The sequence below is a fragment of the Rhea pennata genome, chromosome 6 (genome assembly GCF_028389875.1).
Source record: "Rhea pennata isolate bPtePen1 chromosome 6, bPtePen1.pri, whole genome shotgun sequence".
NCBI classification, from domain to species: Eukaryota; Metazoa; Chordata; class Aves; order Rheiformes; family Rheidae; genus Rhea; species Rhea pennata.
Genome location: NC_084668.1, coordinates 40,279,517 through 40,304,444, shown reverse-complemented (window position 1 = coordinate 40,304,444; position 24,928 = coordinate 40,279,517). Strand labels below are relative to the sequence as shown.

General features: G+C 41.2%; 1 protein-coding gene across 5 annotated transcripts in view; it reads left to right on the top strand.

Annotated features, from left to right (window-relative positions):
• AGAP1 (ArfGAP with GTPase domain, ankyrin repeat and PH domain 1) overlaps positions 1–24,928 on the top strand; it is a 375,973-nt gene that overhangs the window by 243,953 nt on the left and 107,092 nt on the right. For all 5 annotated transcript variants that reach the window (XM_062578166.1, XM_062578164.1, XM_062578163.1 and 2 more), the window contains one exon: positions 10,222–10,390. In XM_062578166.1, the coding sequence (XP_062434150.1) occupies positions 10,222–10,390 (169 nt within the window). The remainder of the gene's footprint in view (positions 1–10,221; positions 10,391–24,928) is intronic.

The window sequence follows — 24,928 nt, the reverse complement described above, 5'->3', positions numbered from 1 at the left end:
CATATGGTCCCAAATGGAGCAGTTGTCTCTACTGTCAGATGTGTCAGCTGCTCAGACGCTTTTTATTACAGTGAATGTCTCCATATCGCACAAATCAGCACTGTTGTCCCTCTCTAAAAAAAGGATAGGTTACAAAATGAAAGCTTTTGAGATGTGGGTGGAAATCAAGTTAGCATCCAAGGTATCCCTGGAAGGGTCAAGGCAGTTTGGCAGGGTAGCATGTTGAAATGACTGCTGCATTGTGCCAGCTAAATAAGTAACTGTGAATGCCACCAGCTTGACGTTTTACACAATAGCTAAATGGATATTCCTCCTTTTTAAGAAAGTGGGGGAAAGAGAATAACGGGGAAAGAAAAAATATGTACATAAGCACCCTACTGTTTTCTTACTTGGTCATGTTAGGTTTTTTTTTTCAAGAGCCTCAAACCTCCTCTTCCCTTGGGATGCCTTGGAGCTACGCTGATAGAAAACGGTGGGGATAATGAGAGAGCACTTTGACCTTCAGGCTTCAAAGTTCACCCGAGCTTCCTATTCATCTTATACTTCTAGAGTATAGCCATTGAGTGGAAGACTAAAATTCGGGCCGACAAATTCAGCATCAGCCTCCCCAAAGGGCCTCGTGGGAATTTGTCTAGGCATCTCTTGGCTTTTAATGGCAGCATGCCATGTGTAAGGGCTCCTGAAATGTATTCGCCAGGATACCTGCTGGGCCCTGCTCCACATGGCTGCTTTATGTAAGTCTTAGCCTGAGGAATCGCTGATGATGTTTCGCCTCCATATCTCTCCTGGAGGATTGCCATCATACATGTATGATGTATGTACATGTCAGTAGATGATAAAGCCTGGGCTGTGAATGTCCATTTGTACTCCTATATCCCTGTCATCGTCACTGCCCCTTGCTTATGAAGGAAAAAAAATACTGAAAAATTAGCTTTTTCAGAGAAGGTGTTTTTTTCCTTTTCTATTTAGTTTGTTCTAGATGTGTGTATTCAAATGAATGCATAGCATTTATGAGGGAAGAACAGCTTCATAAACACATCAGAAGGAAGGTCTGGTGACCATCTCTTAAAGCTTAATTAAAACATCCATGGTATATACATACTATGTCCATATACAGCAGGGTTTCCTTTAACCTGCTGAGATTATCCTGATATTTAAATTCTGCTCCTGTCCTCACTGATCGAGTCTGGCGATCTGTGCCAAGGTGTGTAGGGTTGTTGCAGCAACTGAGGAGGAAAATCTCTCCTGTATCTGCTTGAGAAGCATGTGAATGCAACCAGTCTACTCAATTTGTTTGACAGTAGCCACAATTTTAAACCCCTTTCTTCAAAGTAGTGCTGACTGGGACTTAGCTTATGTGAGCTAACTCAAAAGAAAGCATTAGCAATGTTTTTCTTGTCATCCAGTGAAGTGTGTATATCTAAAAATTAAAAAAAAAAAAAAAAAAAAAAAAACAAACCAAAAAAAAGGTGCAACTTCAGCATGGCCAGGAGTCATTTCTGATACTAGGTTAAACTTTGTACGAGGGCTTCAACAATACATTTTAAAGATATACCTTCGCAGAAAGTGATATAATGCAACCACAATACTTTGGCTGGCAAGTTCTGCAGAGATTGGGGGCAGTAGGCTGAGTTTTTGGTTGAGTTTTCTTGTTTGTTTTTTCCTATAGGAAGTGGCTAGAGCTCTTAGGACAAATGGAATGCTTTTGAAATCGCCATCAATATTAATACCTGGCAGCATTGCTCATCCATATGCCTTTCCCAACAGGCTTCATAATATTTAGTGCTTTACTTAAAGCTGCAGTTGAAACATATTTTTGACCATTGTTAGTTCCCACAATTTTCCTGGAAAGTTTGAATGTAGACAGTCAGCTTGCAAATAAAGGGAGTCCTGTCTTTCCTGTATGTTTTTTCTAGAGAATCTCATGTTTGTTGGGTGTAACAGTTTCTTTGTTTGGCCTGTTGGCTCTTTCATTGTAGAGCTGACTGTTGCTCTGAACAAATAAGCTTTTGTTTGTGAGTAATTGCCTACAGACCTCATTTGGGTTCTGCCTTCTTTTCAGGCTGTGCATTACTTCAGGCTGTTTAATAGCCCACAAAATGTGGCGTTTGTGTTACTTACACAGAAATATTCATATTTCTAAAATGCCATCTGGTATACCTGTGTTTTTCTGCTTTATTGCTTGAGATGTTGTTGTACCTCTTGAAAGAGTTGTGATGGGAACAAATTGCACAGAGCAAAAATGAGGGTATATTTTAAGTGGTGAGGAGGATAAACTTGTTTGAAGCAGCTAATGCTTAGGTTCATATTATAGTTACTATGACCATTAGAATGCCTAGGACATTGGTTAAGATGGGAAACCAAAATGTTATGAAAAGTTGCAACATGTGTGTATAATGATTGCTCATTCCAGGTGATGAGTTAATGGTAATGTATTTTTCCACCCGCCACAACTGAGACTCTTTTGGGAAGCCTTTTTATCAAAGCAGTGTTCAGAGCAACATTCTCCTTTTTAACATTATTGATCTGAATTTCCCAAAGCTTTCACTTCTTAATTCTAGCACACTTCACTGTGAATTTATGTGACTACTAGAAATAACTACAGGGAAAGAACGAGCCTTACAACCATGCTGCTTTAACTCTCTCTCTCTCTTTTTTTTTTTTTTTTGGTAAAGATACTGAATACGAAACTTAGCCAACTGTGTTTTAAAAGTAAAAGGTCAGAGAGAGATCTAGCTGTGGCTTTTAGAAAGTATTACACCTGTAGCTGCTAGAGGAGATTGCTCATTCAGCTTATAGCTTACTGGAAAACTACTACATCTTATGAAAATGGCAGTGCAGTGGGGGTAAGTCTGGGTGAACAACTTTAGTATTGGGGCAGGAGGATGTGTTAGGTGTTAGCGGTCCTTTAGACAGACATATAATTTGGGATAACTTTTTTGCCCAAAACCCAATGGTTCAGTGTCCCTTTGAACTGGAAACAGACTTGGTTGAAAGGACCATTGCATCTGTTCCGCAGAGTGAAAAGTCAGACTGTGGATTCCTTGGGATCTTGTGTAATGATCAATGAGCTACGCTGTGAAAGACTGCTAAAATATATAACCATGGTCCATGGTGAAGGAAAGGAGGACTGATAATTCACATTAACTTCTTGTAATCACTTCCAGGACTTGTTACAGCTCTTTGCAGGTCACTTAATGCACAAACAAGGAGGCTGTGAAGCATTTTTAATTTTGAAACTCTTCATTTTGGAGGTCAGGATCAGATTTATCACATGTCATTAGGGTAGGATATAGTAGCAAATACAATACTGTTAGTTGCAGAGCTGTGCAAGTCTGCCATGTGGAGTAAGGAACAGCAAACATGTTTTGCTGTGGTTCCAGAATATTTCTGGTATTTGAAAGAGTTGCAATTTGGATAGTAAAAGCCAAGCTATTAATTAATCACAGGGGTTTATAAAATTAGAGCTTCCTGTCCAACAGAGCTAACTGCTGTGGGTATAAATGCTTCATAAATTACTCAGGATGGTAAAACTGGTGTGTCTTTTACAACAGTTCTTGTTCCACAGTCTGGAAGAGATGTGCAAACAGAAAATGTTTCAAAATATGGTGAAAATGAGTGATCAATTAAAAAAAAATTTTTTTTTTTTGAAACCACTCCTGTGTTGCAAGTCTTGCCCCACCTTCCTCTCAGACCCTGGAACATGGGAAGAACGGATTAATATTGTAAGGTAGAGATAGTGAATGCTTTTTATGGCTCAGATTTCATGTTCTTGATTCCTAATTTGAACAAAACAGATTCAAGATGACCCTCTTTTTGTCAGGACCTAGTGCTTTAGGGTGATCCGAGTCTTCCAGCGTGCATTCCTGTTTGTATGTTTGTCCTGGAAAACAACATTTCATTGTTTTTCTCAAGACTAACTGTCTGTTGTGGTGCTGAAGGATATTATGTCTGTGTTGATATGTGAGGAGGGAGGATGGCTACCGCGGCAGGCGCGTTTGAGGAACGTATTCCACTGCGGCTTGTAACTGGACTGCAGGTTTGTGGCGGGGGTCCCAGCGGCGGGGAGAGGACTTGGAGGAGACTTTTCTTTCTTCTTAGGTGTGCCTGTGGCCCCAAATGGAAACCAATCAAGGAGCGATTTATGTTCATTAAGCGCTTGTCAAAACTGAAAAATTTTCTAATCAACAGCAATCTAGCTGCGGCCCCTCAATGGCTGGGAGTGTCGCCGCCGCAGTATCGGCTATTTGCCTGTTACAACTCTAGGCTAGAAATCCGCTGATGATTACATTAGGCTAAGCTGCGAAGTAAATGAACCATGTCTTATTTAGGTGCAACTAGCTTCAGTGTAGTCCTGCCCCGCAGGGCGCTTTATAGCGTTTTATGGCTTTAAAATTAGTGTAGCTTCCCATTTGCTGCAGGGTGCTGCATGTTATGCCTTTGAACTCAATAAGCAAAGGCAAGGGGGCCTTTTGTTTTTTTCTTTCCCCCTCCCTCTTTTCTTCTTCTTGCAGTTTAGCAATTTTGTTTTGCATCTTTTCCAGACGGCATTTTGCAATAAAAGCGTCTGACTGCCGTGTGCACACAAAAAAAAAAAGTCAAGGGCTTGGGCCATTTACCAGTCTGCGCGGATATTGGGGTTTGATTTTTCCTTTTTTGGTTTGATTTTGGGGGAAGGGGATTGAGGTCGGTTTGTACAAAAGCGGTCGAACAATAGGCTGTGCAGGTTCGTACTGTCGGTGCACTGAACTGGACTAGCGTTTCGGAAAGCACACACCACCCTGAGCTCCCGGCTGCCAGCAGCCTTCCCAGGTGCCATCGTCAGGTGCCGTCATAAACTTTCTTTTCCATAATTGTGTGTCGTTACATTCTGTTTTACCTCCGATCAGGAAACCCTATCTGGAGCTCAGTAAACTAAGCCCTGTGTGTCTCGTGTGCAGTTGGAGAGGGGAAAAATTAGCACAAGATGAAGGTCTTTTTCCTCCCCCTCCAAAGCATGGCATATACCAATGGCAGGTTTGGGAAAGAGTTTTTATCTGTCCATTGTGGGCCTGGACCAGCTCCTGGTGGTGGAAAAATGGGCTTGTTCGGAGCCTAACGGATCAAAAAGAGAAACTGTTCGATATTCTTACTTGCATTGAAAATGCACTTTTGTACCATTAAACAAATGGAAAGGTACATATGCAGGGAGCATCTTTGTTTTACCCATTACCAGTAGGAGAGGAGGGTTACTGGGCCAGGTACATAGTGGAAGAAACATGGTTGGCTACATCCTTGTGTAGCTCTATAAGATGAAGCAAATTTTTTAAAAAGAAACCCGTCAAAAGTGGCAATCCTCAGATGCAGAGATTTGGCATCAAGTTTGAATCCTATTCAACTAGTGCCAAGGTGTAGAAGATACGATTCAAATAGAGTTTCTGTGCACTCTGCGGACCAACTGAACCCAGCCAAAGGAGGTCCTAGTTGTCTTCTGCCTTCTTGGCCAAGATGAATATGTTGCAACAATCGCAGGATATAAGTGCAGTCCAAAGTAGTTTGAAGGGTAAGAGCCTGACTCGGTCTGCTGGGCCACACAGCAGAGCTGACCTTTCCTACCTGGGCAGGCTGCCAGAACTGACCCACCTGAGCATCTCAGTGTGGTGGAAACCCAAATGAGTAGAATCATCAGGCCCTCATTCCTCGTGGTCTTGTTTTCTTTTACCTTGAAAATATTTTTCAAGTGTGCAAATCAAGAGTAGGATGCTAATTATACGAGCAGTGGGGTTTTTACTCCCATCTGGCATGTAGATGGTTGCACAGAAAGCAAATCGCTGAGAATATGGTCCTCAAGATACTAAATGATAAATATTTCTTTTAGTAATTCAACATTTATGTGCATTTTCTTGCTATAATGCACTGGTGATGAAACACTATTTTTGAAATACAACCTAGGTAGTAGAAATGAGCATTTTCTTTGAGCAATGACAAAGATGACTGTCTCTTGTAGTAGGGCCACCTCTGGAGAGACTTAAACAGTAATATTTTTGGTATCCCAAGTGTTACACACTTAACATGAGTGCCATGCATTATGGATCTCTTGGGCAGGAAATAGGCAGCTACATACTCTTTGATAGTGTATTTAAAATAAGGGTGGTGGGCTTAGATAATCTGCGTTCAGATCTCAGCTCCCTGGAAGCAGCACTCTCTCCTGCCTTCCCCACAGTTTGGTTCTTTCTCTCCTGAAAGGTGTCTAAGTGGGCAGCAGCATTAAGCACAGGTGTGGAAGATGTCGTTTTTAGCTGCCCAGGCAGCTCTTCCATCCTTCCCTTCCCTCTCCTGGAGAAATTAGAAGGCAGCTCGGAAGCATCACGTAGGCTGGGTCCAGCTTGTGGCCCAGACTGTCTTTTCTGGCATCAAAGGCAATCAGAAGCCGCTGTGATGTGTGCCAGCATGTTCAGCCTTGAAAACAAAAAGGGCACCCTGAAATAGCAGTGTTTCTTTTTGGTAGGTCTGTTCAGAGAACAAAATCATATCCATTTGCTCAATTTGTGTATCTGGAAAGCTTCTATTGACTTAATTGGTTAATTTAATTTCTGCTGTAATAAATGAAGAGCTGTATTAAGACAAGATCTAAAATAATTTTGCTTTACATTAGTCTGTGTCTCAGCACATCGTGTCTTTTTACTCGGGGCAATTCATTTTGCGATGCTGTCAAATAGCGTTTTGTGTCATCTTCAGTCAATGTAGTTTTTATGATTTTCACTGATAGTTTAGCAGTTTATTTAGTCCTGTAGATAATGGTCAATGGCCTTGAGTAGTCAAATTAACACCGTAGCAGCACTATATTTGAGCAAATCGCTAACGGTAACCTTGGGATGAAAAGCCATGAGAATCAATACAGTGAGTGTGGTTTTGGGGATTATTGATTGATTGATGTGTCCTGGACTTAACTCGAAGAAGCCGCATTGCCCCCGAGCTGACTAAGATTAAGTCGCCAGTTACTGATAACTGTAGGCCATTACCTACGTAGTCACAAGCTCAGAGATGAACTGGAGACCTTTTATGGTCCTGAGATAAAGAAATTGCGGTGCTCTACGATCGAACCTGCCTACCGACCTGGAGGAAGATGCTTGCCATGGCCATGAGAATTTGAGATGCTGTCAGTTGGGTTCTGTGCCACCCGTTATTCTTGCAGGCATCTCTTTGGGACACAAAGGCACTAATGGCATGGCTCTGCGGATGGTGGTAGCCGTGGTAAGTGGTGCTGCCATCAGCAAGCCTGGAGCTGGGGGTCTCTCTGCCACAAATCTCAATTGCTAGCAGGTTTCTCTCATTGCACCTCATTTGCATCTGGGACATCAATTAGCATGTTTGTTGAGGCTAATTGAATGAAACTCAATCATAGCTCTTAATTGCTTGACTATGTGAAAAGAAATCACATTAATGCAGCTAATTAAGTGTATGGCAATAGATGCAACATAATTAGGAGTGAAATGTAAAAAAACAAGCGGCTGCGAAGGTGCGAGAGCAGGGGCGCGAGGGACATGGGTTCCCGGTTATCCTCTTCCCAACGCTTTTGGGGAGGGTTCCCCGCGCTTTGCTGTTCGCTTTTTTTTTGCGTCGCTAAATGATGAACATGGACAACTTGAGAAGAAAAATGCAAATGGGTTTGCAATTACTACTTTTTCAAGCTGTTGAGGGGCAGAAGATGGCACTTCTGGGGTGGCCCGCTGTTGAGTGGGCTCTAGGGACTTGTTAAGTGCTGTTTAAAAGTACTTGGCTTTGAATTACCCTCATGCCTTGTTAAAGGGTTTTTTCCCCTTTTTTCTCGGATCAGCATTTTCTACAACTAACATCTAGGGGAGTTATATCTGTAGCATTTGCATATCAAAATCAGGCTTGCTGTCTCCTCTTTAACGCAGCATATTCCAGATGACAGCACGACCCTCATCTGTTCTAATCTGATCAAACCATACATTGCACTTCTGAAGCCGCTACATTATTTTGTAGTTTCAACTCTCATTCCCCGAGCGCAGATCTGAAGGCATGGGTGCGGGGGCGGATACTGGGCTGACGGGCAACTTGGTGCTTTCCTGTCTTCCTCCTCGGGGAAATGCGGAGATTATCGCTATGCATCTTGCACACGATGAAAGAGTCCTTATTATTTACATTTGATATATCCCTATAAATATTTAAGCTGACATTAATACCTATGTGGCATCTGTTCTGTTTGGGCACTTTCATATAACAATAGTATGGGCTACAGTGTATTTATTTCCTGTTTGCCAGCACTCGCTTACTCTCTTGAATTGTTTATAGCTCACCTAAGCCTGTTTTACTCTCAATTAAAAGTGCTTTAATAATGCCCTGTCACATCTCACAAGCTGGCAGGATAGCAGGGAAATTGTATACCCTATTCATCTGAAGAATTTGGAATAAACCCTTCATTATCAAGTTTAAATGGAATACACTGGTTGTTGTATGTTAAATAAAATGTGCCTATTAAAAAGAGTACATGCTGAGGTTTAGTCACTATCTGATTAAGCCTCATTTTAGAGCCCATAAGCAATAAATGCTCAATTATCTTCTGGTTATTGTATTTTAATTTGTGAAGAACTGACACTGAACAAGAAAGTTATGCCAACTTGATAATTTGTAGATGAAACAGTTTTGTGCACATTGGCCTAGCGACGAGTGAAGTGAGTTTTTGTTAATAGATTTCCTTTGTTTCTTTGGGCAAAAATGCTCTGCTTCCTCAGCCAGTGAACTGTTCAGGCTCCCTTTTTTGCTGTAAATAATTCTCAAACAGCTGGGAAAAGAAGCTCGTGTGATTGTTTAGGGTTTTTTTTTTTTGTTTTTTGTTTTTTGGTTTTTTTTTATCATTGTAGATTAATGTTGGTAGTGCAAAAAAATAAATGCTCATCCAGGAGTAGATTTTGGTATACTTTGAGCAGAATATATAATTTGTATTATAAAAACTGTCAAAGGTGAACGGATTTTTATGGGGGAACTGATTGCTCCCTGCATTGTGGCAGTAGTGATTTAGACCTAGAGTATGCTTCTAGTCCACTTCATGCATTTACTTGTAAAATTGATACTCTGGTGGTATACAGGTCTCTGTGCTGCAGGTTTATAACTGACCTAGTTAATGTTGGTAGTCTTTCATATAATACCTTCTAGTCTAGCTAAATATTGCAGTGCCCTGGACACTTGTACAGCAGGAGGAAATCTCGTTGTCAGCAGGTCTTTGGTTGCATGGGCATTCGCAGCATCACACAGGCCTCTATAAACTTATCAAGGTCTATCTTTGAAGGAATTACAATTCCCCTGGTTTCCGGCCTCAACATACTCACGAACTTATACCTATTTCTCTTCCTGGTCTTTAGTTAAAATAGCTGGTTTCCTTGTGGGATACATATACTATGAAACCATTGTACCTGCGTTCTTACCCCCTTCTCATCCTTTATTTTGTGATGCTGTGCAGCCTAGCCTGCATTTCTTCTCTTTAGCTAGGCTCTCTTTTTCTTTGGTTGTCCTCATAGTTGTCGCAGCTTGAAATTCCTATTTTTTTTCCTGTAGCACAAGTAACAGCAATAGTGTGTTCCAGGGGATGTGTACCTTGGTGTCTTGTATAGTAGCTTAAAGATTCACAGTCTCTATTAGAAGCATCTCTTCTGCTGTGTTCCAGGGTTGCGTTTTCAATGGTCGCCCTACAGTTTTTTGTGGAGGAGGGATGATATTCCAAAGAAACAGTATCATAATCATAGCAACCTTACCAGTCAGGCCCTCTTTTAGCTTTTAAGCTTGTTAGCTAATTTCAGCCATATTTGATAAAGAAAGGGAGAGATAAATGCTCAAAACTAGCTGAAGAGGGATCCAAGTAAGCCCACAGGTGGAGACTAGTGGATAATGTCTCATCCTTTTACTTAGTTGGACCTACTAGCTGGTAAAATTGCACATATGGCTCAAAACCAGCCTCAGCATGAGTTGTCTCTCACCCAGCTGGTGATGGGAGGATGTAGTAGAGAGCTAAAGGCTTTGTGGTGTATTCATCGTAAAAAGTGCGGATGGGATTACCTGGCGCGTGGAAGGAAGGGGGAAGTGCAGTTATCGTGGTGGGTGGTGGCAGATGATGTTGGATGCAAGTCTCTGGAAACCAAGCTCCCTTAGTTATTCTGCTTGCAGAACTGCTTGTTTGATACTGTTTTTTGTTTGTTTGTTTGTTTGTTTTCCTCCTGCCAGGACTATATGCAGAATGTTCATGGGAAAGAAATCGACTTGCTGAGAACCACTGTGAAAGTCCCGGGAAAGAGGCCACCCCGAGCTACATCAGCTTGCGCACCCATTTCTAGTCCCAAAACAAATGGCCTCTCCAAGGACATGAGCAGTTTACACATCTCGCCGAATTCAGGTAAGACAATGCCGTATTAGACAAAAGAAGGAAGGACTGCATTTCCCAGCGTGTACATACGGATTTGCATGTACCACTAGGATGGGAATGATATCTAGGAATACTTATACAAATCAAAACAGGCATTGATATGTAAATGTTCAAGCCCTCTCTGAGTAGTGATCTGTCTTCCGTGAGAGATTTTTAATCTCTGCATACCTTTCAATATCTATCTATTACATTTATTACCGCATAAAAAAAAGTACAGCATAATTTGATGGACGTTAGCATTTGTGAACAATTGATGCTTCTCTCACTTAGTGAACCTCACTTTTGTGAGGTTCACTACTTTAGGAAAACAGGAGATGTAACATTTGAAGGGGCTGTTTGTGGGTTGCTGTTGAAATCCACAGTACTTGGTTTCAGCTTCACAGTGATGCGTAATTTTGACTTTACAGCAGCAAGATTCTTCTGTAGAAAGCTATTTTGGTTCATTTATGGAGGTAGTTTATAGCTCTTTGTGAGATCTAAACCATGAAGTTTATTGTTCACTGAAGTACTTGTCCATACAGCTAAATGGATTTAAAAAATTGCATTAAGAAAAACATTTAAGACAATTTATCTTGTAAAACACACAGCTCGTGATTGTATAGGGTTGGTATGGGAGTTCTGTCAGCATATTTGGGATGACATCCATAAATCACTTAGTGCCTTTTCTGGTTATGATTAATATAGACATCTCCAGCAGAAGCTGACAAAACCATCCAAACACACTTTTGTTCCTGTACAGTAGACACTACCCAGGCAGGAATAGTATAAAACCGTATGAGTAGCCGTAAGAAGTAACTCAGTGACCGTGTTTTTCAACTGTCTTCTCTTGTGTAGTAACAATTATTGTATGCTTCAAGTCAAGATGTAATTCCTTGTATTTTTCACGATGTGTGTTGTGCCATGTTAAGGAAAGAAAGAGAAGAATTTTCTTTCCAATATCAGATGCTGTTGAGTGAGACAAATATTTTCAAAAAAAAAAAAAAGTGGTGCTATTGAGCAGCATCCCTGCAGAGGAACAGTTCTTCTGTGGCATGTTGTTTTAGTTTGGCTGGGGCCCTGAAATGTCTGAAGCTTTTTTCAAGTTGTAACCTACCCCTTGAGAGGCACAGAGCTGGCATTGTCACTGGAAGAGTTCATAGGAGACAATTATTCATGGTTGATTTGTTTTTTCCATTTTGCCATTTAATTTAGATGGGGGGGGGGGGGAGTGTTTTTGTTTTCCAACGTATCCCAGAATTTAAAGTAGTGCTGAATTGAGTCAATAAATCAGTAATAATACATTCAAATAAGACATTTGGACACCCTGAAACAGGCAAAAATTATTTGATTGCTGTGGATGGGTGAGTTTGGGAAAGACGCATATTCTCAGCTACATACTAATATAATACTTACAGCATGCAGTTTCCATGTTTTGCTATACACTTGTGTAGGACTTTAATGGAATATGTGATATTCATTTTATTTCAGGACTCTTCATATGTAATGTTTTCTTTACATGAAACTGTGCAGTAGATGGCTATGCCTGGCAGTAGGGTTAGGCACTATAGATGTATCATGGCTAGCCTGAGGTTTTATCATACAGCAGTTGTTTTACAAGAGAAAAGGCAATTACATTTGGAAGTGCTGGATTTGGAAAACAGTTCTGCTTTTAGATAGTGTTTTATGAAGAAGATAGTAGAAAGAGTCGGGCCTTCTGTCCTTTCTCTTGTTCTAGCAAGTAGCTTCAAAATGGTAGAAGACTTCTGTTGCTGATGTCTCATTGCTCAAGAGATCTACTGTGACTGATTTTTTTTACTTAATAATTGATGCCCTCCTAATACAAAGGCTGCATCCAAGTAAAGTTGAACCTGATTTTTAAATCATTACCCCCTTTGAAGAGTACTTTAATTTCCCCTCTCACAAAGCTCGGAGACTACAGTGGTCTGTCTTTAAGTAAGAGAAGTGCCTTGATCAGCTCGTCTTTGCATGGCTTTCTTCCCAGAGATAAGGCAAGCATTGATCTCTTAATTAATTACCCCTGTTGCTGGTTGGAAGCATTACTGTTCTAAAGCATGGTTACAACTTGGAGGGGGAAGTGGGTAAAAACGGCCCAGGCTAAATAGTATTACGCTCTACATGGCAGCAGCCAAGCTTGTACCGTAGCCCTGCGTCAGTACCTGCTGTGTCATGTCAAGTTTGGGTATCGGAAGACCTGGCAGGGAGATGATTAAGGCTTTAGTATGAGATAAAGGTCAGGTAGGATGCACAGCTGTCTAAGATTATATTTCATGCAAGATTTTTCCTAATAACCATTGCTTCTGAAATTCAGATTGGTACATTTAATGCATTGTCAGCCATGATCCATTTCCTTCAGGGTTTTTCCTTCTCAAAGTAGTTTTGCTGCATCGTTTCCAAACTTTTTACACTACTTTTATCTGTGCAGCTACCTGTCAGGAAGCTGCAAATATTTGCAAATTATCCTTTGTTCCATCCACATTGCTGTCTCGGAGCTTTTTCTCTGTTGCTAGTATAGGCAAAATGGTGTCTTCATCTTGAGTGACATTTTAAAATTGAGGACAAGACTGAAGTTGTCTGGTACTGCTTTTTTGCTGGAAGGTTTCACAGATCTGCTGTACGGAGGAGGTCTGGACCGAGGACGGGAGGGATCAGCGCTTGCTATTTTTATTCTTAGGTATGTGAAGATATTACCTCTTCCCTAGAACCATGGTGTTCTTTATTCCTCTTGTGTTTTGCCATCGTAGACCGGGTATCTGCAGTAGAGTGATATTTTTCCATGCTTAAAAATTAGGACAGTTCTTCATTTAATTGTTTGATGTGGTCAGACACTGACTAATTTTCCTTCTGCTATTATGTAATTGTATACATAAAAGCTGTGATAGGAGAGGAATACCAGTAGTCAATTAAGAAAGGTCACATTTAAGATTGCCTCTGGAAATTGAATTCATCATCTTTGCTTATACACTGTGATAGCTCAGGCCAGTCTGATTGTTTGAAGGGCTTCAGGACTTTGAGTTTGTTTACAAGTGTTTCTCTGATGAAATTACCTGTTTTCCACTGACTGTATTCTTAGAAATGGTTGCATTTATTTTTGCTTCAAATGTCAAAAACATTTTTTTTTAACTTTTCAAAATGGTAATATGGCAAATGGTATTGTAAGTTCCAACTGATCAATGTTTTATAAAATGCTATTCATAAGATTCTCCTTAAATATGAGTATGGGTGCCAACTTTAACAATAATTATAGGTATTTGATGTCTCTAATGGTTAAAATGTAATCCCAAACTGTGTATTTATAGTCAGTCTGGCTGAATGAGCATATACCTGACATATTTTAAGTTCATCCCTCCAGGACTGCCAGATAAATAACTACTACTTTATTTCTTAGTCAAATTTCTTGTGTTTTAGGTAGATCCCAGCACATTGGCTGGTCTGGTGGGAAGGCGGAGTAAAAGCCTCTCGTCCCTGGAGGAGTGGGTGATGAAAAACATGCTTGCCACTGGCAAGAGAAGCACTGTCATAGCTTGACACTGAAAAATGCCCAAATGCTTTCTCTTCATGCATGAGTTACCTTTAGAAGGAGATGTGCAGGGATCAGTAACATTCGGCGTCGGTGTTGGGGATGGCACGTGGACCCATTTGAAGGAGTACCTTGTGGAGTGAGGGAATGGAAGCAGCAGCACCTCGCAGGAGAGACTTTGGGGGTAGTTTTCATCAGGCTCCCCCTTGAATTCAGATGAGGTGATCATTGCTAGTGGTATCTCCAAGTTTGCTTCAACTGAGCTCAGAACTTGCAGTGCTGGAAGGAAAGGACATAACTGTCCTTCCATATGGAAAGTAATGGTTGCATCAAACACCTTCAGTCTTTCTCCCACCTTCTTGAGGCCAGTGAAGGTCTTTCTCAAAGTGTCTATGATAGTATTGCTGCTTCCTCGCGTGTCCTGATATTATAGGAAGTTGCATGGTGTTTTTCCCCATGCTGCCAAAATTCATGAGTGGCAAAACTGCAACTGTAAAAGAGTGCAAAAAAAGAGCATGAAATAGCACAAGACATTTGGAAATTCTTTACAGATCCTTCAAGCTATCTTTAGGAAATTTTCTTAGTCATTATCCTTGTTGACTTTTAAATAGTAAGTGGTGGGGTAGGGAGGATGTTCAACTTTGAAAAATAGCCTACAAATTTGTTTTGTATTTTAAATACCGTACTATTGAATCTCAGGCCTGACTGCTATATGTGATTTTAGAGTAAGAATAGGAGGAGAAACTAGACTGATAATGGAGATGTAACAAACTCAAGAGATGCATACTCAGTTGTCCAGTAATGTGATTTATAACAGCCAAGCAGTAAGTTGAAATTTTATCCATTGGGTCTATTTGACGTAGGTGTCACATGCAAAAGGAAGAGTTCAAATATGCATCATTCCTAACTCATTGAAATTTATCTCATTACATGGCGCTTCACCCTGTCTGGGCAAGGCTCTCTTTCTCATTTTTAAGTATCGGGATAAACGCAGACAGCTCTAAGCTGGAAGTACTTCTGGAGAGGGGAATTTTGCGACCAGTTGAGTTCCAGCGCTCAGGTAGGCCAGCACACCTACCTGTAAATGGGCCGCTGCCCTGTTCTCTGCACCCTTTAGAGGGTGACTCCATTCTCGCTGCCTTTGGAGCAGGTCCGGGGTTCAATTACTGCCGGCTTGGGTTAGGTTTGAATTGGTGACCCAAAGGTAAACTCCGTATTCCTTAAAGTCTCTCCCAGGAGTCATTTATTTCTTCTTCTCTACAAACAACCCAGAGCTTGAGCTGCGGCAAGAGTCACTGATGTAGAAAGTTCACATCTAAAAATAGCTTATGGTGTAGAGACAAATTGTTTCCTGATTAGCACTTCATTTCAATAATTTGGGGCTATTAAATTTACTTACAATAGTGAATGTACAGTCTGGGAAGCATCCTACAATGTGATAGCTACATAGTCATCATTAAGTACGCTAAAGGTTGTTATCTACTAACTGCATGTGACATTTCAGACATGTTATAAAAATGTGAAGATGCTGTTCTTACAAATGTGAGTTTTCTATCTGTTATTAATTGTGATCATCTATCAAATCTGTGCTGTGGTCATTAAGTAATCTTATTTTACACTGAAGCGCTTAGAATGAAGCTAGATTGTAAAGGGCTGCCTCCTAGGTGTTCCTTTTAAAAAGTCAAAATTATTAACTTTTTTTTATATGTTTTTTTTTTATTTTTTTTTAAGTCAGACTGGTATAGCTGTTTTCTGCCAAGTATTTCATTGCTGGATCTGGAGAGAACCAGTAGCCTCTGAAGTGTGACATACCCCATGCTGGAAGGAAGGATGATGTAAAACCTTTGCTGGGGCCGTTCCTTTACGGTGATGCATTGTGAAGTCAAGTCCCAGTCCAAAGTGTACTAAATTATTCCATCTTTTCATAGATACTACAATAATCTCCTTTTAAGTGGAGGTTTACCGTGAGAATTGAGATGTTACGGTCAGGCTTAGATATTCGTAAAAGCACATTGCACACCAAGAGCTTGCAGGCAATTACTCCGAAGCCTGTAGGTCTTGGATGTGTTGGTAAATATTTGCACAGTTGGATCTTAAATCCTTGCATCTTCTCAACTCCTTGTTTGTAGGTGATGGAGCATCCTGAGGTTTTGTACATAAGCAGTGCGTAATCTCCCATCTGGCAATGTGAGATTTTATCAGATAGGCTTCTTCAGGGATGTAAGTCGGCAGTTTTTTGCCTGAATTGTGTAGTCTAATGTAGTACTAGTGGAGCTAACAAGAAACGCTTTCTGGGCTTAACTTGAGCCTGAGTTTTACCATTTTGGTACAGATCACAAACACAAGTTTGTGACTTTTTTTTGCCATTAATCACCCAAGTCAATTTTCCATTCAGTTGGGTTTGCTGTTAGTGCAGTGATATACAGCCACCGTGAGCAAAAGGACAAGTTGTCAGTTTGCACCCTTTAAAGGAAAAAAGCCTGATTTTAAGTGTACTGGAGATTTCCAGTTCATCCCGCTAGAGGGGGATCCCACAAGGTCACCCTTTCCAGTTGTTTCCTGCCGATGCTTGTCTTCTGCAGAATGAGGGAGAGGTCAACTTTCACCTGTACCACCTCACATTTTTTCGTATCAGGGAAAAAGGGAGTAGAGGAAATAATAGTGTTAACGAAGTAAATATTTGATTTGTTTGTTCTATCTTAAATACTCGTTTGCTCCCATTTTCAGGGCAGTCGAAGTCTTTCCTCTAGTAAAAGCTTGCTTTCTCTGTGATTCTTCCTCCGCTCCTGCAAATAGTGCCGTGCTCTAACGACGATCAGCTAGAAATGCACCCTGAACCTTTCTGGGGCTGAAGGTGGATGGTGGCCAAGCTGCAGCCTTTTGCTAATGGCGTGGGGCCCCTTTCGCTCTGGGTCTCGTGCCTCGGCACACGGTATCCCAACTAAAATCTCCACGCGGGCTTATCTGGCCAGTGCTGCCTTGCCAAGATTTGATACTCTCACGTTGCAGTGCTAACCAGTTGAATGCTGAGACCTTTTGCAGAATTGCTTGTTCATTTTTCCCCCCACCCAGTGATTTTAAAATATTAAAGCCGTCGGGAGAGTCAGCGCTGATTTACCAAAAGAATGGGGGGAAATACTCACAAATGCATTTTGAGTATCAAGTTGTCGTTGACATCTGAAGTCCCAGCCATGCTGTTTTCCTCCACACTCCAGCAATCAGGACATCCAGCAAACCCATAAAAAACCAAACTAATAGCATGAATATTCAGTGACCTAGAATACTAATTATTGTCATGAATATTAATGTGATCGGACTTGCTTTTTCCTCTTCTTTCGCTCTGGCTCTTTTTTTTTCTTTTTTTTTTCCCCCCTTTCCACTCAGCCGGCTCTAAAGATGGACCATAATGAGAGCATTTAAGAGAGAGAGCGCTCTCCGCCGTGACAGGGACCGGGGTAATAAGGAGAGCTTGATTAACGCGGTGCACTTGGGGGAGAGATGAGAAGATTCACGTGGGCCTGTTGTGGGGGAGGCAATGAGGCACCGGCGGCTGTGTTGCTGCTCCCTCAGATTAATGAGGCCTAAGAGTGCATTAGGAACAGTGACAAAGGTTTGATCTAATGGGCTCAGTCATTTTTCCTTTGAGTGACAGACGCACAGAAGTAATTGGCTGTGCAGAATGGCAGCTCATTGACAGTACTTAAGGATACATTATCCCCGTTGTGTGGCCCGCAGAGGCTGTTTATCAAAACTGCTCACACTGCAGACATGCATTCGCTTTGCGGCTGTTACAGTGGCAATAGCTATTAAAAAAAAATAGTAGTAGTAACATCGCCTTCATATCTATTGTCTCTTTCTCACCAAAAAAACTTCCTTTGTTCCAATTTGTCTGGAAGATCCTGGAATACCAGAAGTCTCCTCCCCGCCCTCTGCTTCCCAAAGAGGCTCCTAGTTGCAGCTCTCCGGGTTTGGGGAAGCTTGAAGGCTTCCAGAGTTAGTTGGGTTCATTTTCTCCGGTTTCAAGGTACATCCAGTGCACTGGTAAGGCCTCCCTCACACAGCCCCTTTGCAATTTCAGTATTAATAATTTCCACAGGTAGTATTAGGAAGCATTTTATACCCTTACCTGAGGCCCCTGCACATGCTTCACTTTACATGCAGGCCCCGTAATGCCTCTGTACTAGTGCCTTTTGCGTTATTTTTGCGAGGTTAAACTTGTGGTTGTTAACAGGATTCACAACCAAGTGCCAATAATAAAAAGTAATGCGTTTTGCTAATGCAAAATAGTCATTTCTAGGGTTTAAATCTGCAATCTTCTAAGAAACTGGTAACATGAAGCAAGGTTTGCGCAGAACGTGGAACATACCTTATTTATCAAAACTGTCATTTATTAAAACTACTGCAAAAAGAGTATTATACCTGCTGGAAATTTCCCAGGAAAACTTGCCCAGAAGTACTCTTTGACCCTAACAGAATAAAATCTACGAAATCTTAAGCAAAAGCATTTGGTGAAGATCTTGAGTTTAACTTTCTGTTAGAAGAGATGTCTTCTCTGAGGGCTTGACTTTCCACCACATTTGTTATGTTGGTTGGACATGCTCTGAAAATAATAGCTGTCCTCGTTATACTCCCAGCACAGTTTCCCTCACTGCCAGGATGTTTCTTGGCATTGCCTTGTTTGTTCATTAGTATTGACCCCTCTTGCTTTGACGCTACTAATCATGCTCAGCTCTCGGAGGCTGCAGTGTCAGGCTGCGAGATGGAAGGTCTTTCTGTTTAAATAGCTGCTTATCTTCAGGAGATACATTTGGAAGATAAGTGCTTTGGAAAAAACTTAAGAAATAAAACCCACATGCAAGTTGTTTGCTACAATATTGAAAATGAGTGTTAGCGTACTGAAGGAGAGTCTCAATCCTGGAATCAATGAGCGTGCGTTTGAGAGGTGCCGTTATCTTGCCGTTTCTCATTCCATCTACAAGTAACCGCAAATTATTTTAGGTCCTTGCTAAAGCCGAGGCAGGAATGGCGTGCTATGTGCACCCTGCAGTCAGATTGAAACGGAATCCGTAGCAGTCCTTCAACAGGAGGAAGACAGGTTTCTCCCCTATGAATCGTGCCCTTCGTGAACCTCACTGTAGAAACTGGAGCTCTCTGTCTCTAGTCCCACAGCTGCCCTTCCTGCAAAGGGGCCTGACAGTGTTCATAAAGCTGGGCAGCGCCTTCCTTTTCCAGCCTGACCAACTTGCCTCAGTTGGAAAAGCAAGGTGCTGTCTGGCAAATAAGTGGCTGTTTGACTAGATTGCATTGCTGGGCATGAACCGGCTCTGGAGTTGACAAGGGAAGGGAAGATGCATCTGCAAAAGCCTGACACTGAGATCAGAGGAAGCAGCTGATGGAACCCAGAAGAGCTATTCCCATATTTTTCTCAGCTTAAGCAGGAGCTGTTCCAACATTCGTGTTAATCGGCAGAACGGAAGGCAGTGAAGGCAGAAAGCAGTACTGCTTGAATGGTCAGCTCCTTCTTACGGAAGTTTTGCCTATTAAAAAGCTTGTGCACAGCTCTGAGAATTAATTCATGAGGGTAATACGGAGTTGAGGTTGGGGCAAGGGAATGCTTTTTGTCTATTTGCGGCTAACAAAGCGACCTCTTTCTTGCGCTGTACTGCTGGAAGAGACTTCAGAGCACGGTGCTGGGTATGGTTAGAGACCAGCAAACCTACTGCCAGTCTAATCTACTTGGCAGTGCCTTTTCCTGAATTAGAGGGCATTTCAAGAATATGCAGTATTCTTGCAACATAAATTCACCCACCATGATTTGAAACAATTAACCCTCTGATACCAGGAGTCAGGATTTCCTGACCCACAACTCTAATGTATTTTTCATTAGTTCTAACAGCTGGTGAGCTGAGCCCTCTGGCCTTAAGAGGTTTATTTCTTTTTGGAAGAGAAACTCGTAGTGAACATGATGAGTTCAAATAAAATGTGTTTTGTAGCAAAAGCATAGCAATAGGCTGTAGTGCATCTAATTCGGTCTTTTCTGCTCCTGTGCAGTCATTCACTGCAAGTCTCCTACACTGCTGCTTCATGGTTAAAAAAAAAATTTATAGTTCTTCACAACTCTTGCATTGTCTGCTTGTCTCATAAACATATACTATTAGTTGAACTTCTGAGTAAAGCTTTCTGCAGCTAAATGATTTGTTTTGGGGTTGATGGGAAAACACAAGTGTGTATGCAGCAGTGAATTGAGACAACTTGCATCCATTTAAGTCGCTTGTATATCTCACTTTTTATGGTGCAGTTGTGAATTATATTCATTCTGCATTTGTAATGAGTGGGCGGCAGAGTTGGTGAAGGCTTAGTTTAAAGTGATGTGTCCATTAAAATAACCTGTGCTGCCCAGTGATGATTCACTGCAATATTTTGGTGAAGTTGAAATACAGCAAAAGGGGAGTCACTGAAGTGTTGTCCACCGTGCTGTTTTATTACAACACTAAACCTGATTGGTTTAGTTTTTTGTTAAAGCAATTACTGAGTACATGTAAGAGAATATTTATTATGAACCTTATTTTTTTTTGTGTGTGTGTATGTATATATATGTGTGTGTGTGTGTATATATATTTCTTTTTTAATAACATACAGCATCTCTGTTTCTTGATTAGGTTGGCACCTAGCAGCTCTCAAGGTTGTGTGTTCATGTAAATCTTGAGTGATTTTCAGAATGATTTTAATTACTGTAGTCTGACTTTGCCTTTGTAGTCATGTTTTGTAAAGCTGAAACAGTAGTGCAACTGTGCACAAAAGAGTCCTCTGTGCATAGGAAAACAAGTTATACAGTTTGGCTCCAGTGTATGTTTGTTTCCATCAGCCTCTTGATATGTACATGTACACACAGGCATGCACGTGCTCCTCTGCTAAGTTCCTTTTAGGTTGAGTTCCTTATCTTGACTCGCTCTTTGCTGTTTGAGGCTATTTACGCTGAATAGATGGATAAATAAATTGGACTTCGTATGAGAGTGCTCGCTTTTCTCAAAGGCACTTCTGTTAAACGTTGCCCAAACCTGGAAATTGCCTTGAATCTTAATTTGGATGGGTTTTGGAGAGCTTAATTGTCTGAACGTTTTGTAAGCTCAGTCATAACAGGGTATTTTATAATATCAGAGAAGATAGTTTTAATAAAGCTCTCCAGAGCTAGAAAGAGGAACTCTTCCTTTGATGCCCCTTTGGTAGATGAAAACACTTTTGTTCAATGGGAGACCAGCATCTTTTTTGCTCATTTGAGACCAGTTCTGGCAACATACTGATATTCATTCAAATATAAATGCCATAGTCACTTTGAAATGCAAATTGTTTAAAGAAAAATAGCATATGGTAGAGGTAAGTACCTTTTCAAATCAGCTCCTACACTTTAGGGATGTGAGTACAGCTAAAATTATTCTTTGGAAAGAATCTGGAGCCTTTGACACATTGAAGCTTGAACTAATCAAGGCTTCCCAGTAAGCATATACACATATCCATATCAAGGAAACAGTGCTGAGAATACATGGATTAGCATAGTAATTTAACTGCCCCCTGCTAATCAACTTAAGCAACCAGCTGATGCATATGTGATGTATTTGAAGAAACACTCTCTCAGAACTCCAGAATGGACCAGGTAGCTGACCATGTATTTCATGTTAATGCTGCTGTGTGTATATATCATATGTAGCATATACATATATGTGCATGTATATATTTATACATATATATGTGTGTGTATGGGGGAGACGACAGATGCAGAATGAATCAAATCCTTCCTTGCTTAGAAAACTCCAACGTACAAAGGCTTCATACTATGCCTTCCTCAATGTATAGGATTTACTTCTCAATGGGTATTGTTAGCCTCTTATTTTGAACTGGCTGACTTGTTGGCCAAAAATCCTGGTATTTAAGGGAAAATTACTACTTGGAGGTGGGAGTTGGGGAACAGGGAATTGCCTGTTGTAGAAGGAGGAAAAAAAAAAAAAAAAAAAACTAGGACTGTTCTGTAGAAGCTTTGTGCAATATACCAAGTGGGCAAGACCAGCAGCTGACTTTAGGTAGTCCTTCCTTGTTTTGGTATGACAGCATTACTACAGACTAGTGCTGTGGAGTACATGTCCTGAGCATCCTGTAATCAGTTGGTTTGAGAAGTGAAAAAATTAACAATGGGGATTAGGAAATGGTGTTTTTTAAAAACGATTGTAGCTAACAAGGTTGTGTTAGAGCTGAACGTATTGATGGGGGGGATGGGACTCCAGTCTTGTTTTCTTTAGACAAGCTCTTCTGATGTCTAACCAAGGATCTTGACTTGCGTGGTCTGATTTACTGAAAAAAATCTTACAGCCTGTGAAGAAAATTTAGCCTTGAATAAATGTTATCACAACAGGTAAAGGGACAGATTGGTAGCAGGGCTGTTGGACTGTGGTAACAGAAAAGATAGCTGGGTTGGGTTGCATCGTAGATCAAAGTACAAATGATGGGTGCTTGGGAACTTTTCTTTCTCTCTCTCTTCTCTCTTCTCTCTTCTCTCTTTTCCTACCCCCCCCCCAACAATCCATAACTTTCACAAATGTGAAAGCCTGTTTGGTTTGCAGAATAAGTCGCTTCCCCTGCAGATTAAAGTAATGTCATAACTTTGGTTGTGGAGTTGCAGAAGAGGGCATTAAAGTGCAGGTAAAGGTTTTGGTGCTGACGTGATGATGTAGAAGTTCTGTTATCACGCCAGGTACCCTTTTTAAAGCTTTGCCTTTGCATGATGGTTAGGAAGTGACTGGATACTTTTGTTCAAAAATTTGTGAACTAGGCAGAAGATGTCAGCATACAAATATTGCCCCTCTCTGCAATTCAGCCATCCAGCACAGACTAATGGGGATGTGTCACCCAGGCAAAGATGTCCAGTAATTATTTTCCATTTTCCCATGATACCTAGGGAATGCTCCATCTGAGCTTTCACCTACCAGTTTTCTCCTTCATGATCTTTGTTACGAAGATTCTCTTGCAGGAATTCATCAAATGCAGCTTCCCGTTTTACTAGGCGCAGAATGAAAGATTGCTACGGGCTAAAAGTGCACTTTCGTGGCATTGCTCTTCAGTCCAGCAGGGTAGATGCCATTTGTCAGGCCCTCGGAGGGGAGGAGGGGGTTGTTTCCCCATGGGGAACCTAATTGTTTGTGAAAAATAAGTTGTTTCCAAAGCCATTTACCAGTAATAGTCTAAAGATGCTGGAAAAGGTGCTGCAGGGAAAAAAAAAAAAAAAAAAAAAAAAAGGAAAAGAAAAAAGAAACCAATGGTTTGGATTAATCAGCCACATAATTGTTACCTGTAAACCTGATTATGTAAACTTACTCAGTTAAGTTGATTGAAAAGCTGAAGGCTAATAAAATTAGAAACAAGACCAAGGAAAAAAAAAACTCTCCTGTAAGGTCATTGTAATAATAAAAAATAGTAATAAACTCCCCCACACAGTAGATTTTGAGCTTTAAAAGTTTTTCCTTTGAAGAAAAATGGAGGGGAGGGGAAGGGGACTTTTTAATCATTCACAAGATCCTAGAAATATTGTTTGGAAGGATCTTCTGGAGAACATCTCTAATTTATCCTCCTGCTTGAAGCAGGAGTGTTGGTGGTGCCAGATGTGTTCAGCTGTGGCTTTGTGCAGCTGAGTTTTGGAGACCTGCAAGGATGGATGTTCCCCAGCTGCTTTAGGCAGCCTGTTCCAGGGCTGTATTATCTTCCTGGTGAAGTATTTGCTGATACCACATCTACACTTTCCAAGCTGCAGTCTGTGGCTGTTGCCACCTCATATATTACCTGCAATGACCAAGTGTTTGGCTCCATCTCCTTCTGATAGCTGCAGGCATCTATTAGATCAGCCTTTAGCTTTCTGTTCACCAGACTGAAGCAGCCCAGCTTGCAGAGTGCTCGTCGGCCATGTGCTCTAGGCCTTTGGCCACCTCAATAGGTCGTCTGGACCTTGTCCAGTTTCCCAACAGTCTTCTTGAATTGTAGGGCCCTGAACCTGAATGCAGTGTTTCAGGTGCTCCTGAATGTGGGCCCAGTGTGTGGTTTGTTATCTGCAGCAAAAGGACAGTGTTAGCACATACTCTGGTATCCACTATAGCTCAGAAATACTTATTACTCTCTCAGTTTGGTTCTTGGGCTGTGTTGCTATGTGGGATTATTCTGTCTTGGGGGCAGAACTTAGAGCTTCTCCTTGCTGAAGCACAGGAAATCTCCGTTGACCCAATTCTCAGTTTACTAGGGTCCCTCTCGTCTCAAGCCTGCCCTTTGTGTCAGCTGCTCCCCTTGATACAGTATCATCACCAAAATTAATAATAATGCTCATGTTTTCTCTGGGTTGTGAAAACTGGAGAACAACCCCACTGATTATTTCAAAGTGAGCATCAGCTGCACTGCAAAGATTCGTTTGGAAGGAGGTATTTCTTTTAAGAGAACTCAAAATATGAAGTGTCAGCTTTCCATTTTCTCTTGCCACTTTAAAATACTAAGCTATAATTTGAACCTCTGCTTTGTGCCTTCAGTTCTGTAGGCATGGTTTCTCTGCCGAACCTTTCTTTGGAAGATACCTTTAAAAGGTGCTAAAATACTAACATTAGCAAACTGCTTTCAGTTGGTAGGTCAAACGCACAATGCCCTGGAGGGCACTGGTTGTTGGAGGCATCAATTTTTTTCAACACTGTCACAGATAGCACTCCGATTCTGGATTTCTTGTGGACAAAAGGGTTGCTTGGGGAAAGTGATTAGAGAGGAATTATGTGCCAGTGGCTAAAGCGCTGCCTTGGGGGAGCCCAACTCAGTTCTAAAATCCGCCGTAGGCTTTGCGCAACTGAGCAGATAAGTTCACTTTCTTTGTATCTGTAACTTGTCTAAGAAGTAGAGATTACTGCACAGAAGTTCTTGAGACTGAAGATTGAAGTACATTCAGGTGGACAAATACTGTACTGATGGATCTGTGT